A 15,102-nucleotide genomic window follows, 5' to 3' on the forward strand; every position below is an offset into this window, starting at 1 on the left:
AAGCCAATTGCTGGTAGTAAATCTCTCTCCCTTTCTCTCTCTATATATCCTATTAGCTCTGTTTCTCTAGCGAACCCTGCCTAACACAGCTACCCTCTGGGGCCACGCACGGCTGCAGCTGCACCTCTCTGGAGGATGGGTACACAGAAAACGGGGGAAGCACAGCTGCTTCTTTGGGGTTTGACTAGAAATGGCCTGATTGCTTTCACTCACACTCCACTGAGTGTGACCTCAGTCATGTGGCCACACTAAATCACAACAGGGGTTGAGGAAAGTTGTCTACTTCAAAGGACATCTCTCTTCTAATGTCTAAAAATTGAGGTTTCCTTAGGAGGAAACACCAGGAGAAGAAATGGCTTTGAGGTAGGCAAAAATAATGTCTGAAATAAGGATGAATGCAAAGATGATGCTATAAAAATGTTCACCACAGAATTGTTTATAACAGTGAAAATATTTTACAATCTAAATAACCTGTAATAGGAATTGGTTAAATACATTATAATGATTCATAACATTATAAAATATGATGTTTAAAATGGTATTACAGAAGAAAACATGCTTTAGAATGACATGGAAAATGCTTATAATGCATTGCTAAAGTATGAAAGGCAGGTAATGAAACATATACAATATATTTCCTCTTTTGTAAAACAACAACAGAAGTAGTAGATATGTGCACAGGAGAGAGACTGGATGAATATATGCAATTTTAATAAAAATGGTTATCTTTCTCTGGAAAACTATAGGTGATTTTTATTTTCTTCTCTTTTTTAAAATCTGAATTTTCTAATTTGGGGGGAATACACCAAAAATGCATTGCACTTGAAATGGAAATAATAAAAAGTTAGTCAAAATGAAGATCATGAGTATAGATGACCATAAAACTGGTGCCCTGGTTTGAATCCTCACTCTATCACTTACTAGTTATGTGACCTTAGATGAGTCATTAACCTTTCTAAGTATTGATTTCCTCATCCACAAAATGAGAAGAGTGGTAATAAAAACACTGACCTCACTGTCTTGTTATGAGGCTTAAATAAAATACTGTTCTTATAGTTCAGTATCAGGCCCACAGTAAGTGCTCAGAAAGCTTGACTACTGCTACCATGACCATTATTAATAGTGATAGTGCAGTGTCTTAGGGCAACCCAAAGTCATAGGGTTGGAAGTCACATGGAAGTCATTGATGGGTCTTTCCATTCCTGGGCCAAATATCAATCTTCATAAATAAATTCTTGCTTCCCCCAAATCTACATTGATTTTCATTCACCTCAGTTTGGTATTATTCTGTTCATAAACTTTCAAACATGTTTTTTGTTACCATTACTATTCAGCCTAAACTCCGTCTAATTTTTTAAAATCACAAATTACAATATTATTTCCTTTTAGCAAAAGATTACACCATCAATTAATCATCATTACACATCATTTCTAAAAATTTGTCTCTTAAGAGACTTCTAAGTAATTTGAATGACAACATTCTTTTTTCTTTCTTTTCTCTGTTGTTATCCAAGTGGTGGGAGGAGCAGAAAGTGAAAGTTGCTCAGTCGTGTCCAACTCTTTGTGACCCCCTGAACTATACAGTCCATGGAATTCTCCAAGCCAGAATACTGGAGTGGGTATCCTTTCTGTTCTCCAGGAGATCTTCCCAATCCAGGGATCAAACCCAGGTCTCCTGCATTACAGGTGGATTCTTTACCAGCTGAGCCACAAGAGAAGCCCATGACAACATTATACAGAACATATCTCTCTTACCACCACCACACACATACTGATATCTGTCTCCATTCGCAGAGTTTCTTTTATGCAGAGGCAACTCTTCTGGCTCTCTCCAGCCCCTCACTAACTCTTCCCCCTCCCCTAGCTAGAACTCCCTTCTTTCTTCTCTTTGGGGAGACTGCCCTTGGCCAGCACTCACTATGGTTAAGTCTGGTTAATTCTGGATGCTGTAGGGGAATCCCATTGGTGTTTGTGTGTGGGCTAGTAGCTTGTCTGGTCCAACTCTTTGCGACCCCATGGACTGTAGCCTGCTAGGCTTCTCTGTCCATGGAATCCCCCAGGCAAGAATACTGGAGTGGGTAGCCATTTCCTTCTCCAGTGGATCTTCCCAACCCAGGGACGGAATCCATGTCCTTTGCATTGTAGGTGGATTCTTTATGGTCAGAGCCACCAGGTAAGTCCGTTTGGCACATCTTTAACCTACGCTTTATCAGTGATAAAGAAAATATTTTAGCTCCCTTCAGCTTTATCCTTTGTCTTATTTCTTAATTAGTTCAAAACCTGGATGGGGAAATAAAACACACACATACAGTTTCTTGATAATATCAAAGGATAATGGTGGGGTTTTTGTTGTTGTTCTGCAGGGGGGAGGGTTGATGTGTGTGTTTTGTTTTTATTAAAGCTATAGTAGGAAGCAGGCAGGAAGAAAGGTATACTAAAGCATCTAAAGAAGTAAAAACTATCTGACTAGAAAATGAAAGACTAGGTTAGTGGTCAATGTGGGTTCAGTTTGCATTTTCAGGACAGGTTAGTGCTTCTCAAACTCTAATAGTGCCAAAGAATTACCTGGGAATGTTGTTGAAATTAACAATTATTTGCTTAATCTAATATTTACAATGTGCCTACAATTTCAAAAGCATACATCTATCTGCATAGCATGTCATATTTGCTCACCTGCCCCCACCTCTGAATATCTCTCACTCTCATTATCAGCAGGCTTTTGCTGTTTAACAAGCCAGGCCAAGTGCATTGGCTTAAAACAACCACCATTAACATGCTCACAGTTCCCTGGCGTTGGCCCCACTGGGTGATTCCCTTGCTGGTGTTGACTGGGCTTGCTCTTGATCTATGGCCAGCTGCAGGGAGCTAGACTGCTGTCCCCCTGGCAGTGTTGCCTGTTGACTTGGGCAATGGAGAGTACTGGACCACATGTTTCTCATCACCATCCAACTGGCTAAAGCAGGATTGTTCATGTGGCAGCAGAAAGGTTCCATGTATAGGGTGGATCAGCCTACACATGTAAGCTCTTCTCATGTCTCTGCCTCCAGTACTCTTGCCTGGAAAATCCCATGGACAGAGGAGCCTGGTGGGCTGCAGTCCATGGGGTCGCCAAGAGTCAGACATGACTGAAGCGACTTAGCAGTAGCAGCAGCATGTCTCTACCTAAATCACATTTGCTGCCATCTATCCCACTGGTGAAAAAGAGCTGCATGACCAAGTCCAGTGTCAGTGTGGGATAGAATTACCTAAGTTGTGGATGCTGGATGGGGAAGCATTTGTGGTTGCTTTTGCAATCTGACTGTTCAAGTTCGAGTTGGCCTTTAAGGTCCACTTCCCTACCCCCCAAAAGTCCCATCAGGCTTATTTTTATCTCCATACTATTACTCTTCTACTGCCCTCCTCCTGGAACACTCCTTCTACCTTTCACTGGACAGAGACCTGGTCCTCTTTCAAAAATTATGTCCTACTTAAGTTTGTTGTCTAAGTTGGATGGGATTTTGAGTTACACAGCACAGCTCATTCAGACATTCAGACCCATTGTTACTTATACACAGGTTGCATCCTACCTTATTAGATCAGATATTTCTAAAGGATTTTGATTATCACTTGTTCATCTTTGCATTCCTGTGACATTCAGCAAATAATTTAAATTTGAAGTCCATTCATGTCACTGGGAATGGAAAAATTTCATTCTTTTTTATGACTGAGGTATGAGGTAATATTCCATTGTGTGTGTGTGTGTGTATATATATATATATATATATATATAGAGAGAGAGAGAGAGAGCGTGCACGTGCACATCTTCTTTATCCATTAATCTGCTGATGGACACTTAGGTTGCTTCCATATCTTGGCAATTGTAAATAATGTTTCTATGAATATTAAGTTGCATGTATCTTTTCAATTAGTGTTTCAAGAAACACACCCAGGAGTGGACTTGCTGGGTCATATAGTAGTTCTGGCTTCCCCAGTGGCTCAGACAGTAAAGACTCTGCCTGCAATGTGGGAGACCCAGGTTTGATCCCTGGGTTGGGAAGATCCCTGGAGAAGAGAATGGCTACCCACTCCAGGATTCTTGCCTGGAGAATTCCATGGACAGAGGAGCCTGGTGGGCTATAGCCCCTGGGGTTGCAAAGAGTCAGACATGACTGAGTGACTAACACACACACAGTAGTTCTACTTTTAGTTTTTTTTGAGAAAACTCCATAGCATTTTCCTCACAGTGGCTGCACCAATTTACATGCCTACCAACAATGCAGGAAGGTTCCCTTCTCTCAATATCCTTGCCATCATTTATTATTTGTATTCTTTTTGACAATAGCCATCCTGACAGGTGTGAGGTGGTATGGCATGATGGCGTTGATTTGCCTTTCTCTAATGATTAGTGATGTTTAACATCTTTTCATGCACTTGTTGGCCATATGCATTAAAAGTAGGTATTCTTATTGGTTCCTTTTACACATTAGGAAAATGAAAATCAGAGATGTAAAGTAACTTGATCACCATATCTCTTGAACTCATGGAGAAGGCATTGGCAACCCACTCCAGTACTCTTGCCTGGAAAATCCCATTGACGGAGGAGCCTGGTAGGCTGCAGTCCATGGGGTCACGAAGAGTCATACATGACTGAGCGACTTCACTTTCACGCATTGGAGAAGGAAATGGCAAGGTGGGCTGCCATCAATGGAGTCGCACAGGGTTGGACATGACTGAAGTGACTTAGCAGCAGCAGCAGATCTTGACTCAAGAGCCTAGCCTTTTCAATTTGGAGAAGGAAATGGTAACCCACTCCAGTACTCTTGCCGAGAGAATTCCGTGGACAGAGGAGCCTGGTGGGCTGCTGTCCATGGGGTCACACAGAGTGGATACGACTGAAGTGACTTAGCATGCATGCATGCATTGGAGAAGTAAATGCCAACCCACTCCAGTATTGTTGCCTGGAGAATTCCAGGGACAGAGGAGCCTGGTGGGCTGCCGTCTATGGGGTCACACAGAGTTGGACACGACTGAAGTGCCTCAGCAACAGCAGCAGCAGCAGCCTTTTCAATTAGCTTCCTAATGGAATGAAAATAAACGGTGTTGAATATGCCACATGCAGGTAATTAGGAACTGAACAAAGAGAGTATGTTTGTCTTTGGAATGCAAGTCATGCTTTTAAGGGCTTCTCATAGAGATGAGCAGAGAAGGCAATGGCAGCGCACTCCAGCACTCCTGCCTGGAAAATCCCATGGACGGAGGAGTCTGGCAGGCTGCAGTCTATGGGCTCGAGAAGAGTCATACACAACTGAGTGACTTCACTGTTACTTTTCACTTCCATGCATTGGAGAAGGAAATGGCAACCCACTCCAGAGTTCTTGACTGGAGAATCCCAGGGACGGCAGAGCCCAGTGGGCTGCCGTCTATGGGGTTGCACAGAGTCAGACACGACTGAAGCGACTTAGCAGCAGCAGCAGCATAGAGATGAGCTCAGAGTTTTGACTCAGATCAGTAGGTTCACAAGCTATTCTCACTTCTCTGTACAACAGTTTTCAGACTCTGGAAAACTGAATCATTGATAAATTGATTCCAGACTCACAAAAAGCTGAAAAAAAATCTAGAATGCTAACTCATTAGTGTCTAGGGAGATAGAGAAGCTACAACTGAACCAGCACAGGTGTCAGATGGGTAGCATGGTCTTTTATCAACAGGGAAACCAAGATGAAAAGGTTGCAGAGTGTTTACTTCCTTCCTTCTGAAGAGGATTTGAGTCCATTGCAAAGGGAGTGGTTATTTTAAAGCAATACAGTCACTGATGAGGCACAGTGAGTCATTCTTGATGAAAAGGCTAAATCTGCCAAGCTGACAGAAAGACTCACATTGAGTCATTAGTACTCCATCTCTTTTGAGCAGTACTGGGGAAATTCTTCTTCGTCAATGACTCCACTTTCAATATTCCATAAGTACATCAGTATTGATTGGGCTCCCCTTTCTTGGTTGGGGATTGTGAAGTCTGCTCTGTTCTGATCCTTCTGACTCTGGTTACTCCCTCCCCAGCATCACAGTAGCAATTTGGGCAGCTGTCACCAGGACATGACAATGCCTCAGACTTAGTTACATAGGGATAGGGTAATTGGTCAATCTTTCAGGAGGTGTGAATAACTGAGGGAGGATAATGTTACCAGGTAAAGTGATTGATGCTTTAAAAAACACTTTTTTTTTCACATGTGAAAAATGTGACAACAATTGAGATTGTGAAAGAAATAAATCCAAACACCTAGTGTAGTAGTCAGAATTGAGTGCTGGTAGTGGACACGGCTCTGGGTATTTAACTGTGAAGGGACTTAATGTAAGGAATAAGGTGTTAACAAAATCATTGAGGGGTCAAGGGATATGGACTCTAGACTGGGCCTCTGGAAATCCATTCTAGAATACTATAGAACTGACCTACCAGGGGAGCTACCACCTCTGGGGCCACTGCTAGGGCTGCTGATGTCAAGAACCCAGAGCTGAGACTGTGTTCCTGGTATCAGGAGGCCATACTGCCTCTGGATCCCAGGACCAAAAATTCCATGTCTCTACTGCCTTGTTTGCCAGTGACAATCAACAGTCAAAAAAAAGCAGGAAATGTCTTCCACCTTCTAAGTCTCATGGAAGTACGTCTAGTTGGCTAAAATTAATCTGTTTCTAGAGCGCTAGCTGGGAGTCCAGAGGATGTAGTCTGTAATTGTCCAGTTTCTAGTAAGGGGGCTTCCCTGGTGGCTCAGACAGGGAAGAATCTGCCTACGATGCAGGACACTGGGTTGGGAGGATACAGTGGAGAAACGAATGGCAATCCACTCCAGTATTCTTGCCTGGAGAATTCCATGGAGAGAGGAGCCTGGCGTGCTACAGTCCATGAGGTTACAAAGAATCGGACATGGCTGAGTGACTAACACTTTCACTTCTAGTAAGGCCCATGAGAAGGAGACTGAGCGAGACAGTCCATACTCTCCACACTCAGGATCAAGTGGCACAATCACTGCCATGGCCACAAATGGCTGCAATAGCAGAGACCAAGGTCTCCTACTTGCTGAGTGCTCCATCAGTGCAAGTACTGGGCTGAGTTCTTTACACCGGTCATTCCTTCCCTGCACTATTATTAGGCTCCTTTCACAGAGGAGAGAGCTGGGGTCTCTCTAGAAAGATGGGTAAATTGCACAAGTTTACGCTGGTGCTGACTTCCCTACAGCTCAAATGGTAAAGAATCTGGCTGCAATGCAGGAGAGCAGGGTTCGATCCCTGGGTTGGGAAGATACAGTGGAGAAATGAATGGCAACCCACTTCAGTATTCTTGCCTGGAGAATTCCATGGACAGAGGAGCCTGGCGTGCTACAGTCCATGGGGTCACAAACAGTTGGACACGACTGGGTGACTAACACACACATGCTGGAGGACAAGGAGGAGCCAGGCTCTGAGTCCCATCTGCCTGATTCCAGAGGCTACTTGCCCACTGCTACTTGACCACCAGCCACCCAATTCTTTACCACTGCTCCCCCACCCACCATCACTCTGAGCCAAGGGCCTCTGAAACTCTCCTCACTCTCTGTTCAGTGCAGCGAGCCTCAAGCTCTGGGCCAGTTCACAGACTTCTGAGAAGTCTCCCACAGCTTTCCTCTTGGTTCCTGCTTTGAAGGAATTGCAATAATCTCAGTTTTCCTGCTTGGAGAGAGCTTTCTCTACCCACCTCTCCTCCTTCTGGAGAAAGTATTGCTTTACTCATCCCAAGGAAGGTCCTCATTTCCTTTCTGCTACATCCACATCTACTTTTATTTCATCTCTCTCCATCTGAAGTACAGATGAAGGCAAGACCAGGCTCTCTGAATTCTGTGTCTTAGCAAAAGGCAATTACTACATTTTTTTTTATTCTTGTTCTAATCACAGGAGACTTTTCTGAGAAACCTAGTTACTGATTCTACCACTCCCTTACTTCCTACTTCCAACTCCTCTTTGAAGCTTGACATTGGTGTGAAAGGTATTTTGCTTCAAATTGCTTAAGAGGTCTCATTAATGAGGTTGACGACAGCCATATCCTGCCATGCTTCGTGAGACTTGTCATTTCCCCTACCCTGAACATTTAGACCACATGTGAATGGAATGACAAAGTGATATGGTCATTATTTGTTTATTTGCATCTGTCTTTGGAAAACATCTCCTTAATTTGAAATGCCCTCATCTCATGAGGTGTCACTGATTTGTCTCTGGCTCTCTCCCCTCTCTTCATATCTGGGTTCATTCAGCAACCACCAAATAATAAGTAATCTCTGGGGCTCATTCTAATTGTTTATTCATTCAAATCTGTGAATGCTTACCATGTGCCAGACACCACGATAACTGCTAGAAGAGTAGGTGAATAAATAGTCACAGTTTCTGTTTTCCAGGAGGTTCCATTCTAGACATCACCAAAGCAGTTTTAAGTAAATATATAAAGAATCTGCCTGCAACGCAGGAGACTCGGGTTGGATCCCTGGTTGGGGGAAGATCCCCTGGAGAAGGGAATTGTTACCCACTCCACTATTCTTGCCTGGAGAATCCCATGGGCAGAGGAGCCTGGTGGGCTATAGTTCGTAGGGTTGCAAAGAGTCTGACAGGACTGAAGTGACTTAGCGCGCACACACACACACACACACACACACACACATGCACTCTTTCTGCATGAGCCTCCATTTGCATAACAGTCACCCCTCTAAGAAGTAGGAATGCACCTGAAGTTTACTAACTTGTCCATTTTCAAAATGAGACTTCCAGCATTGTGTTCAAAGTCAGGTACTACTCCAAAAGCTTACATGCTATCTTTCTAAGTATGTTTACTCTCTGGTCTTTGGTTAACTGACTAACTCTATTAAGTGCAATAAAGTTCTGCCATTTGGGCTGATTTTCACCTCAGACAGAGGACTATTTCCAAAGGAGAGCTTAAGTCAGTGATAATATATCCTGTTTGATAACCTCCAGATTCAGTTTTGAGGTATGAGCCATTAACAAATAATATTAGACCACAGTTCTCAGTGGCATTCTCTAACACATTTGAGTCACGTACAGAACATCCCCTAACAAAGGCAAGACAATTGTGCCATTCACCTTCCTCTGGCAGAGTGACAAAATTCAGTGTTGGAGTGGTGATTAGTTAGTAATGTGAGAGTACAAAAGTAACAATGTCACAGGAGGTTAATCAGCTGGCTGAAAGTGTTGCATGTTCTCAGCCAGCATTAATGTCTGTCCTATATGAGGAACTATGAGGTCAAATGAGGATCCTAGAGCTAGTTCAGTAAAAATATCAACAATTACTTATTTTTTTATTTAAAAAGATGGTAACGATAACCCTATATGCAAAACAGAAAAAAAGACACAGATGTATAGAACAGACTTTTAGATTCTGTGGGAGAGGCGAGGGTGGGATGTTCTGAGAGAATAGCATTGAAACAAATATACTATCAAGGGTGAAACAGATCACCAGCCCAGGTTGGATGCAAGAGACAAGTGCTCAGGGCTGGTGCACTGGGAAGACCCAGAGGGATGGGATGGGGAGGGAGGTGGGAGGGGGTATCAGGATGGCAAACACATGTAAATCCATGGCTGATTCATGTCAATGTATGGCAAAAACCACTAAAATATTGTAAAGTAATTAGCCTCCAACTAATAAAAATAAAGGAAAAAAACCCAATTACTTATTTTTTTAAGCAACAGCTACTACTATGGGGGATAAATCTTTGCAACGAGGTCAAGAGTCTGGCAATAGATTTTTGATGGATCGCATGAAGTTGAATTAAAACCCCAAGGGTTTGTCCAGATCACTTATGCACATATAGACAAAAGGGATTTTTGTATTTAGAAATGTCAGTCAATGAAGCTATTGAAGAACTTTCTTCCTATTTCAGAGTATCTTTCTGAAAAATACTGACTTATATACTGACTTATCTTTGAACACTTGAGGTGAATAAATACAGATAACTGAGCAAAAATGACAGGGTTTAATTTAGTAATAGTAGCATCCCTGTCCACCGGGAATTGATGAGGCTGACCATCTGCACATAAGAAGTAGCCATTTTTCCTGGAGGAAAAGAGTTTGTAAGCTTAGACGACCTCAGGAGAGCTGCCAATAGTTGGTTAAAAGAGATGTTTGCTCTCTTTGTGTTTCAAGACCACTCTGAACACAGACCCAACAAATTTTCCACCCTTGGCAGGTGGAAAATTTGAGTGAACGCCCTCTAGATCAAAAGCAAACTCTCAGAACAATAATCAAGATGAAAGGAGACTCTCATCCAGTTTCACTGGTGACTCACAACAAAGTTTGTCCAAATGGATGCTTGTCTGGTAAGAACAGCCTTCATTAGATCAATACTCTTTGGTCTGTGACACTGGTTTGAACAACAGGTTTAGAGGACCTGTGCCTGTGTTCTACTTTATGATTCTTCTTCTTCTGACAACACTTTCAGACAGCACAATACAAAATAGAAGTATAAAAGAGAACCAAAAAACATGGAAAAGAATGGTCTGATTCCAAGCGTGTCAAATATATGGGAACCAATAACAAAACCTGGGTACCAAACTTAGAATAAATAGTTGAAGAACTCAATATAACAACAGTGGAGCCCAGATTTGGCACTTACTTACCATGTTGACACAGACTAGACAGCCACAAGCAGGGTGGCATTAGGGTATCTGTGAGAACCTCATCCGGCTGAAGGCTGGGGTCCATGGTGATGGACAGAGAAGATCGTGTCTCAGTGGGGTCTCCAGGAAAACTATGGAAAAGAATGAAAACCATTCAAATAACAGGAACTTCAGAACTAGCAAGATTTAGTCATCATCACTTGCATTTGGCAGACTCAAAGGCAGGCAGGGGAGTGGAAAAGCTTTATGTTAGAAAAGGGGAAGGGTTCAGGTGTGCTCTGATTGGAGACTGTTGACAAGGGGAAGCTGTTGACCATCTATTCTATAGTGTTCAGTGCTGTGCTGTGAACACAGATGTCAAACATAACCCTCGTCAATGAGGCGCTCACAGTCTAGTTGAGGAAGACAGAAAATTATCGACTGAAATGAAATTTGGCAAGTATCACGGCTAATAAATGGCAGGATGGTCTGGGAACACACAGTAGGAACAGTGGTTGAGTGTGAAAGCTTTAGTCATTCAGTTGTGTCTGACTCTTTGGGACCCCATGGACTGTAGTCCACCAGGCTTCTCTGTCTACAGAATTCTCCAGGCAAGAACAGTGGAGTGGGTTGCCATTTCCTTCTCCAGGGGATCTCCCCAACCAAGGGATCAAACCTAGGTCTCCTGCATTTCGAAAAGATTCTTTACTATCTGAGCCACCAGGTTACCTGTTAAACAATGTGTCCCAGGGCAGTGGGGTGTGGTGGGGGTGGGGCAGTGGGAGGGAAGGGTCTGATTTGTAGAGATTACTGATTTCAATGGATTTCCATGGTGTAAATACTCCCACCCTGGCCAGTTTTAATTTACCTGTAGGATGCCACTAAACAGGTAGTTGGAAAAAGATGTGAGGTAAGGTGCCATTATATCCTGTTTCCACCATACAGTACAGCAGATGAAAACAATTTCAAGAGCACAGATAATAGTAAAATGTAGAAAAATAATTAGGAAATTACGAGTTTGAGTGTTTACTATATTTTGCTTTTAAGACAATTGGCTTAATTGTAAACTTACAACTAAGAGCCACTGTATTTAAAAACCAACTCACAAAATTATTGAACATTTAACAATCACCTCTTGAAAGAGAAAATGAACTATTGTAAATTGGTCCCAGCATACCACTAGACAAGAGTGATTTCAAGAATTATTGTAGGCTCACCTAGAGTGAAGACTGAAAGGAAATCAATGGGAGGGATCCTGCCTTTTCATCTCCATCTCAAGCACCTAGTGCTAGGTTGTTGAAAAGTCCAAAGTAACTCATTAATTCAATATTTAAAAAAAATTTGAGCCCCTACTATATTCTGGGCACTTTTCCAGGCATTTGGGGAGTACCACAGCAAATACCAAGGCCCTGCCCTTTACATTCTTTTGGTTTACATTCTTTTGGATGTACGTGTGTGTGTTTATGTGTGTGTCTGTAAAAAACGTCTCATATCAGGAGGTGGATGATAAGTGTTATGGCCAAAAACTCTGTGGTGCAAAGGAGAAAAGGAGTGGGGGCACTGCTATTTCAAACGAGGTTTCCAGACATTTGTCAATGTTGAGACCTACGAAGGAAGGGGTGAACGGGTCTGGAATCTGAGAAACATGACCCGAGTAAGGCTGAAGAGCAGACTCCGATATCCACCATTAAACAGGACTGGAATACAGCGTAAGCTAGGAAATTTTTTCTTCAGGGAAGCCACTCACTTGGCCCTGACTCTCCTCAGCCGCTCCTCTCAGGTAGAAAGTCCTTCCTTCAAGTCCGTGGGCAGGGCTGATTTTCTGTAGTGGTTGAAGCCTGCCAAACGCCCGGACACCCTTGCGCATGCGCAGATGCTTCGTCTACAGGCACACTATGAGGAGCGGTTCGCGCATGTGCGAGAGCGAGACGGACCTTTTTGTCCCAAGGCCCTCCCGTACCGTCCAGGAGGCGAGTGGCCTCCTGGTTCCCTGGTATGTTTGTTGTGTGTCAGTTGTTCTCCGGTCTCCGACAGCTGTCGCCACTACGGACATGAACCGCGAGCTCTTCGCGGCGGGCGAGCGGCTGGTGTCGCCGGCTTACGTGCGGCAGGGCTGTGAGGCCCGCCGCTCGCACGAGCACCTCATGCGGCTGCTTCTGGAGAAGGTACTGGGCTCTCGGGTCCCTCCCCAACCGCCGCGCCCCCCAGGCTCCGGCTCCGCCCAGCGCCCCTGTTAGTTCCAGGACGAGCCTCACCCGCTCGTATTTGCAGTCTGAACCCCGTCCCCAGAGCCTGTAGCAGATTGGCATTGCCCTGTGCCGGCTTGCACCGCTCAGGTCCTTCTCAGCTTCGCCAGTGCCGCAAAACCCGGAGAGCGTTATTAGGCTATACGAGGTGATCGGGATTTTGAGCCCCCTCTCCCTCCCCCCGCTATTTTTTTCCCCCCTAACTTCGGGTTGGCGAAGCGAGGGGGAGGGACCATATGATTTAGTTTTTTGTTTGCGGGTAGGGCAAAGTTCGCCTCTTCCAACTTTCACTACTCCCAGGAAACACGTGATGTTTATATAAACTTAGGTTTGTTAACTGGTAAGGGCTTACCTGGTGGCCAAGAATCCGCCCGCCAGTGCGGGAGACGTGGGTTCCATTCCTGGGTCGGGAAGACCTGGGGAAGGAAATGGCAACCCACTCCCAATTTTCTTGCCTGGAGAATCCTATGGACAAAGGAACCTGGCGGGCTACGGTCCATGGGGTCCCAAAGAGTCAGACAGGACTTAGCGACGACACAACAAGGCACTTAAAATCAGTCAGTCCTAAAGGAAATCAACCCTGAATATTCATTGAAAGGACTGATGCTGAACCTCCAAAGCTTTGGCCACCTGATGCAAGGAGCCGACTCGTTGGAAAAGACCGCGAAACTGGGAAAGAGTGAAGGCAAAAGGAGAAGAGGGCGGCAAAGGATGAGATGGTTAGGTATCACCCACGGGATGGACAGGAATTTGAGCAAATCCTAGAAGATAGTCGAGGACAGAGGAGCCTGGGGTGCTGCAGTCCTTGGGGTCTCAAAAGAGTCGGACGCCTTAGTGACTGAACAACATGCTAACTCAAAGCAAGTATTGCCAAGGAACCTCACAGGTTTCCTAATTCTTGCCAGCATCCTGAATTTTCATCTCAGTACAGTTTGGCAACCCCAGTTTTAACACCCTGGTTTGAAAAATCCTAGTTGAAGATAAGGTTTATTTGTCTTCAGTTACTTTTCTTGTATCTTTAAACCTGGGTAAATCTATTGTATGCATTTATCATCACATCTGTAGTCTGTAGATAATTGTAATGCATTGTAACAAACATTTTGCCTTCTGAGAGTTTCTTCACAGTGCTGAATTCATGTCTGAATTTTAGAAAGCAAGAAGCATGGCAAAATGTGCATGGAAAAGTTTTAAAGTTCACTGAATAGAGTTCTAGGGAATGATGGTTTTTTAAATATAGTCATAAGCTTTTTTTCCCCTCCTTTTTTAAGGGCAAGTGTCCAGAGGATGGTTGGGATGAAAGTACACTTGAACTCTTTTTACATGAACTTGCAATTATGGACAGCAACAATTTCCTGGGCAATTGTGGTGTGGGAGAAAGGGAAGGAAGAGTGGCATCTGCATTAGTTGCTCGGCGACATTACAGGTAGGTGTTTTTAAATACAAAGCATTTCTTTTTTCTTTGCTAAAAACCATGGTGGCAGTATTAATAAAATTATAAAGTGTTTGTTTGTAACCTACTTCGTGTTTAAATGGGCATGTGAACTAGCTTCAACAGGGAGATGGAAACGATTTATCTGAGTAGGTGGTTTTTAAGATAGTAGGGTAAAAGTTCTAGTATGTGGTGGTTATCCTGTCAGGTCTGGGTTGTTAAAAAATACTGGCTGTTTGTTGTGTTAAGAGTGTTTAACCTAATAAACCTATTTGGTTATCAGAGTTTAAACTGTGTTAGGGTTGTTTATAGTTTTCCATGTTTCTTTTCTAACATTGCAGATTTTTTTTATAGAATGTAATATGGATAGAACTTTCCATCATTCACTCACATCTAAATTGAATCCTATATGAGTATCCTGCTTTGTTGCAGTAGGTGTAGGAAAGGTATATTATATTCAATTTCAGGTTATTAAATCACTTTTTTCTTTTGTATTATTTCAGAAAACATTATGCCATCAATTCTGACAACGATTTAGTTGTCAGTGGTTCGAAATACGATCATTTCTCTGTTCTCCAACCTTTCCTTGAAATATAGGTAAACTCTTTAAAACTCATGTCTTCCATGATTTTAAATCATGATGAAATTTTCCTCGGGATAGTAGAATTTTATTTCAGCCCAAGCTATTGTCAAAGCTAATGATAATGAATGTATGACCTAGATGAAAAATTCATGGTTAAAAATAAGCTGATAACATCATTGATAATATATGTTAAGAAAAAGCTTTGTGCCTGAGGTTGCAGTGGTAATGGAGTATGATAC

The 15,102-nt window shown here is 43.1% G+C and overlaps 2 protein-coding genes across 6 annotated transcripts in view; one reads left to right on the forward strand and one right to left on the reverse strand.

The window, feature by feature from the left end:
• The window catches only part of PI4K2B (phosphatidylinositol 4-kinase type 2 beta), a 90,695-nt gene extending 77,740 nt beyond the window's left edge, over positions 1-12,955 (reverse strand). The window contains exons 1-2 of one of the 2 annotated variants that reach the window (XM_070452078.1): positions 12,861-12,955; positions 10,627-10,757 (exon numbers count right to left, since the gene is read on the reverse strand). In XM_070452078.1, coding sequence (XP_070308179.1) covers positions 10,627-10,711 — 85 coding nt within the window. In that variant the 5' untranslated portion in view covers positions 10,712-10,757; positions 12,861-12,955. Of the gene's footprint in view, positions 1-10,626; positions 10,758-12,352; positions 12,467-12,860 lie in introns of those variants that run through there. The other variant, XM_020897606.2, reaches the window with a different exon arrangement.
• Positions 12,533-15,102, forward strand: part of SEPSECS (Sep (O-phosphoserine) tRNA:Sec (selenocysteine) tRNA synthase) — a 40,340-nt gene continuing 37,770 nt past the window's right edge. Inside the window, exons 1-2 of one of the 4 annotated variants that reach the window (XM_020897601.2) lie at positions 12,533-12,770; positions 14,120-14,274. In XM_020897601.2, the coding sequence (XP_020753260.1) occupies positions 12,657-12,770; positions 14,120-14,274 (269 nt within the window). In that variant the 5' untranslated portion in view covers positions 12,533-12,656. Of the gene's footprint in view, positions 12,771-12,898; positions 13,000-13,208; positions 13,571-13,599; positions 13,712-14,119; positions 14,275-15,102 lie in introns of those variants that run through there. The other 3 variants (XM_020897602.2, XM_070452076.1, XM_070452077.1) reach the window with 3 other exon arrangements.

This window comes from Odocoileus virginianus, chromosome 21 (assembly GCF_023699985.2).
Source record: "Odocoileus virginianus isolate 20LAN1187 ecotype Illinois chromosome 21, Ovbor_1.2, whole genome shotgun sequence".
NCBI lineage: Eukaryota > Metazoa > Chordata > Mammalia > Artiodactyla > Cervidae > Odocoileus > Odocoileus virginianus.